General features: G+C 32.2%; 1 protein-coding gene across 6 annotated transcripts in view; it reads right to left on the bottom strand.

Annotated features, from left to right (window-relative positions):
- LOC117179438 (E3 SUMO-protein ligase PIAS3) overlaps nucleotides 1-5,368 on the bottom strand; it is a 191,210-nt gene that overhangs the window by 125,762 nt on the left and 60,080 nt on the right. For 3 of the 6 annotated variants that reach the window (XM_033371233.1, XM_033371234.1, XM_033371232.1), the window contains 2 exons: nucleotides 4,154-4,320; nucleotides 3,874-3,972 (listed from right to left, as the gene is read on the bottom strand). In XM_033371233.1, coding sequence (XP_033227124.1) covers nucleotides 3,874-3,972; nucleotides 4,154-4,317 — 263 coding nt within the window. In that variant the 5' untranslated portion in view covers nucleotides 4,318-4,320. Of the gene's footprint in view, nucleotides 1-3,873; nucleotides 3,973-4,153; nucleotides 4,321-4,496; nucleotides 4,612-5,368 lie in introns of those variants that run through there. The other 3 variants (XM_033371237.1, XM_033371236.1, XM_033371235.1) reach the window with 2 other exon arrangements.

The following is a 5,368-nucleotide window of genomic DNA, read 5'->3' as shown; positions in this document are numbered from 1 at the left end:
ATGCTATTGACTAAAATCATAATAGTTGTTAAAGAGTTAATTTTCAAGGTCGTTAGACATTGGTAAATAATTTAATGTTTTCACGACTTTTAGGTATACGGCTAATCACATAAATATATTTGAATTGTATAGAATCTTACATACTTTTTTGTGTTCAACGATCTTCAGCGAATAGGAGTCAAAATATACCGTATTATAAATTCAATAAAACTGACTTTGAATTCTGTAAACTTAAGCCTTTATTTATAAAACAACGATTGTTAGTTTCAAAATTACATTTTTTTGTTGTAAAAGAAATCCATTTTGAAATTAAAATAAATGGCTAATAAATACTGATGACTTTATTTTCAATCATTGAATAATTTTTTTTACAAGTTCTCTTTTGACTACTTTCTTTATAATATCTAGGCAATCCAATAGTTTACATTTCTTTGAATCTCTATTTGGAAGGAACCCATATAAACCTAATGGATAAATAATAAAAATGAAAAACTCTGTTCATAAATAGCTAGGGAAAATGAATCCTGATTTTATTTACAAGTATAAGTACCTTACCCCCTCGATCTCTTCAATCGCAGCTTTGTACATTTCTTCGACATTTCTTATTTGTTAAACAGAAGGCCTCTTTATTACTGACCTTGTTACTTCTCTTTTTGCAGCTGCTCCTATTTGTTAAAACTAATAAGGCTATAAATAAATGAGAAATATATCAAATAAAACAAAAATTAAACTAGATACATATACTATCGGTTAAGAATTTTTACAAAAATATTTTTACAGATCTAAATATTTCACTCACAAAATCTTATCATTTGAATTATTCAACCATTATTTGTGTTAAAAACAAGCTAGCATGATCGCTTTTTATAAAAACTTACTTGTTCTTGTACTGAGTTGGTGCTCGATCCAAAAAATAAATAATTTTTTTGATCACTGGAAAATGTTTTTTTATAAAAGCTGTAATTTTCTCTTAAAAATTATATATACTGTTCATGCGACGCGTGATAAGGTATCGCTAATTACACAGAATCTTGTTACATCTAACGTATGTTTGTCACTTTTATGGTAAATAAAAAACGGATGCAAAGTAGCTTGAGTATTGTTATTATTAAAATACCATGCTTGTACATAATTCTGTAGAATAAATTAATAATTTTCTGAGAAATTCATTAAAACTATGCAAGCTTGATATATTGACAATCTCATGATTTTCTGCTTTCCAATTCGGATATGATTCTTTTATGCTACATAATAGTAGTGGCCTTTGACGTTTCTCTTCATTTCCTGTTGCATTATCTATAATAGTCAGACACTGCTTCGTACCAGGACAGATGACAATTTTTTTGGTCCATATAATAATCAACAATAGATATGGTAAGTTCTGAAGAATACAGAGTTCTTTGTTTTGAAGGTCTGGAACATATAAATGTAAGTATTATTATAAATACCTCCACCCACATAATGTTTTCAATAAAAAAATAAATACCTCCTCTAATTTTTTAGTTGTTCAAGAGTATACCAAGTGTAGTGAAAACATTGCCTAATTTTTGCCAAGCTCCAATGATTTGGTAAAAATGACAATAACTCAATTTTTTCTTGGAGCGTTTTTCAATATTTCAATTAATCGCCAATATTTTCTAACACCTGCTTGAAATCTTTACTTTTCTTTGTCATTTCTTGAAAACTTTCACTTGGCAGTTTCAAACCAAATTCAGTTTCTACACATTTTATGCGCTTCTTCAGAATGTTACCTATTGTTCGAAAAGCTGACTGCTTCAATCGCTCTGTAGTAAGTTTTTCTCACTTAAATGAAGGCTCTTTAAGAGTTTTAAGCACCCTAGTAAATCTTTACTGTGATGGACGCCCAATTTTAAAAACTGTATCTTATGACGCACATGGAGTTGAAGAAGACACTGCTTTAGAATTATCTGTAGTCTAAGTACTTGCCGGAGAATCATTATTTGGATGTGGTCATGGACATAGGAAACAAGGGACTAGGCATGTCATTGCGGGGATGATGCAATGAGGGGGGAGGTCAGCCACCTTTTGATGTCCCGCGACAAACATGGCAGCGCCCACATGTTTATATTTCCATGCATAGTTTGTCGGCAAAAATGCTCGTGCGCATAATCAAATGGCACATCGTAATATGGCGGCTCTCCCCACTCATGGAATTCTCCCCCCTCCCGTGGATTCAATCCCGCTCATTGGAAGCTCGTTGGGAGCTTTACAATAGATTAACAGGGTTCTAAACTTAAAATCTTTAGCTGCTTGTGGAAAACCGTAGTAGGTTTTGCGAATGGATCACAGCAGTTACGTTTAATGCTAGACAATTATTGTATAGATTACAATATATGCTAATCACACATTGTTCCTTCTCTTACAATATCCTCAATATTAATCCTATATTTCAGGATTGTAAAGGCTTCATCACTTATATCACTTAGGTTAACTAGCGATTTACTGTTAGTATAGTGTTCCAAATTACATAAACTATCACATAATGTACCTTCGCTACACTTCTTTTGATTCATAGTTATTTATTTGTTAGTTTCCAATTGAAGAGCGAAAAATATACATACTTAGAATTGAATATGAAAATAACTGAATACGTATACACATCTTGATGCAATATCGAAGCGATGCAACTTTCTTATAAAAGCAGCTATGCCAGCAGTTCAACCAGTAGTTGTCCAGGCGTTCGAGGGTTTAAGGCGATTCAGTAGTTCTCTATGGCCGCGAAAAAACAACCGAAATTTTCTGTAATTACACTCGTAGTTCAGCAGTAGTTTGACAGTAGTTTTTTTCGTAAGGGCAATATGCGATGAAAATTATACAAGGCAGGTACTAAAGAAGCACATCAGTTATCGGCTATATGTATACTTAATGTGCACACACTAACTAAACAAACCATGACTAAACACGCACAATTTCCAGTTTCGTGAAAATCAGTGCTGCTAAAAAAAAGATCTTGGAGTATCAACATGGGCTACTTGTGAAAAAGTTGCATTTTAAAATTCGTTATAGTAGCGTCCAGAATATACACTCATTTTTTTGAGAAATTACAAGTGCTAATTGCTCGGTACACACTCTGCAATTGCGTAATAGCATTAGGACGAATTTCTATATTAGAGTTGCAGTAATAAAGAAAAAAATGCGACCTGGTGGATTAAAATTTATCAAGACTGAAGGGTTCTAAAATTTATCGAAAATGGCGCTTTTCTCCAAAATTTCGAACTGCAGCTTTTAGAGATTTTTAGGCATGATTTCAAATCTAGTGATTTAAACTTCGTTGAAAGTTTTTCACATCCTTAAAAGCTGTTTTCGAAATACGACGTTTCATAAACATTTTGTTTTTTGTTTAGCTTCGCTGGTAATTTAGACCTTTTTAGAAAAAATGAATTGTCAAAAATAATATAAGAAAAAACTGCGGTATTAAAGACATCCCGCTTTAGAATAAATTCTCTTATATCAAATATAACAATGATTAAATACTAGATCCTTTCTTGTTGAACAGACTATAAATATAAAATGATCTTTGATTTAATAATGAAGAGGGTTGGCAGCATTGAGCAAAATCGAAATTTCTTCTTTCAAAGAGCGATACGATATTTATTACAAAATTAGAAACAAATATAAAAACTTTTCCGGATTTTTGACGATCCTCAAATTTCAAGGCTAATTCCCGGTTTTCCGGGTGAGTGGTCGCCATGAATGAGTGTGGCTTTTAGGTGTGCTGTGAAAACGCATCACTGGCCTATAATTCTAGGCATAACATGCGCCTGTCAATGAAGGATTTAACAACTACGAATGTAAACATTGTAATTGTTCATTTTTCATTGCCATAAAAGTCCTAATATAAGTGTTACTTACCTAGTGTAATAATTGCGGGAATGCATATTTTGGTCTGCTGTATTTTCAGTTGTGCCACCACTTTGTATATACGTTTGATGGGCAGTAAGTTGATCAGTTCTAAAAAGAAAAATTGTTTGATAAACGGTCAGTTTTGAAATAGTTGTTATAAGAATATTAACAATCTTTTAAAAATCAAATAAATAAAAATAACGATGGCGCCGTTATAATATGGTGAATTTCTTAATTATTATTTACCCAATAATAAATAAGAAAAAAATCAAATTTGTGTTGCTCTTACTGTATCGTTTTATAAAGTTCTCGTATTTTTAGTTGAACTGGATGTGATCTTAGTCTCAAAAGTTCCAAGGCACGGGTTTGTAATTCATTTTTGCGGCCTGACTTGTTTCGCCCAGCGAATCCCAATAGCATCTGCAGTTCAGATACTCGAAAACTTAACACCATATTCTACAACAAAATTGTCGAAAGAACAATCACCGTTAATTTTTTAAAGCCCATTCACCGAAGTTAAGAAAGTAAACATATCAATTTATTAAAGATATAAATTAATATTATGTGTGCATCAATAATAAATACGAGAATACAAAACAAATGAAAGAAAAATATGTAAGCATTTGACGTACACTAATTGCTTAAATCCAAAATATTGTCAGTGATTAGATTTTTAACTAATGTGTAAGATGCCATTTTGCCACCTTAAGAATGTTCCAAATCTTTACTAACAGTCAATAAAGGGTATCCCATTGACGTTACGTAATATTTCAGTACTGACTTTGGGAAGGTGAACAAATGACTGATTCAGAACCTATGTAAAACAATTAAATAATTTCATTCTCAGTTTTTTTATACGCTTATATATGATCAGGTTCCATTCCTTAAACTCAACAAAGATGTCACTTCTTATGGTGCCGTCACACAGAGTGCATGTTTTGTATAATTTTATAATATTTCATGCGTGGTAAAGTGTACTTTGTACACATACACAACCTTGGTCAACACCTACGCTTCCAGATCACCATAAACAATACAGAATTAAAGAAAACTTGCACACTGCAGCGCCAAAATGAGTGGTCACATCTGCTCAGAGTTTGGAGTATGGAACCTAATAATAAAGTGACCACGTGGCAAAAGGGGGAACAACTTTTTTTTCTTTTTTTAAACTTCAAAAAACAAATGTGAAGACAAAAAAATTAGGCCATGTTTAAAATAATTACCGTAATCGGATAAACGATATATCTTTAGAACGAGAAAAACGTGAATTTTCTGACATTAGCGATGCAAATAAGATTTTTAATTGTTTTATAAACGAATCTTAACTTTCAATTAACACACTAAAAGAGTATACCAAAGGACAATCCATCTTGCCAATTCTTTCGAAACTTATCGTGCTAACAAAATAAAAATCTACAGACAGAAATACATGCGGACAGGCACATTCGCGAAAACCTGTATTTTTAGTTAAGAGGGTTTCAAAACGCGGACATTTGAAACGGGG

The sequence above is a fragment of the Belonocnema kinseyi genome, chromosome 9 (genome assembly GCF_010883055.1).
Source record: "Belonocnema kinseyi isolate 2016_QV_RU_SX_M_011 chromosome 9, B_treatae_v1, whole genome shotgun sequence".
NCBI lineage: Eukaryota > Metazoa > Arthropoda > Insecta > Hymenoptera > Cynipidae > Belonocnema > Belonocnema kinseyi.
Note: the sequence above shows the minus strand (reverse complement) of the source record. Positions and strands in the feature narration are given on the sequence as shown.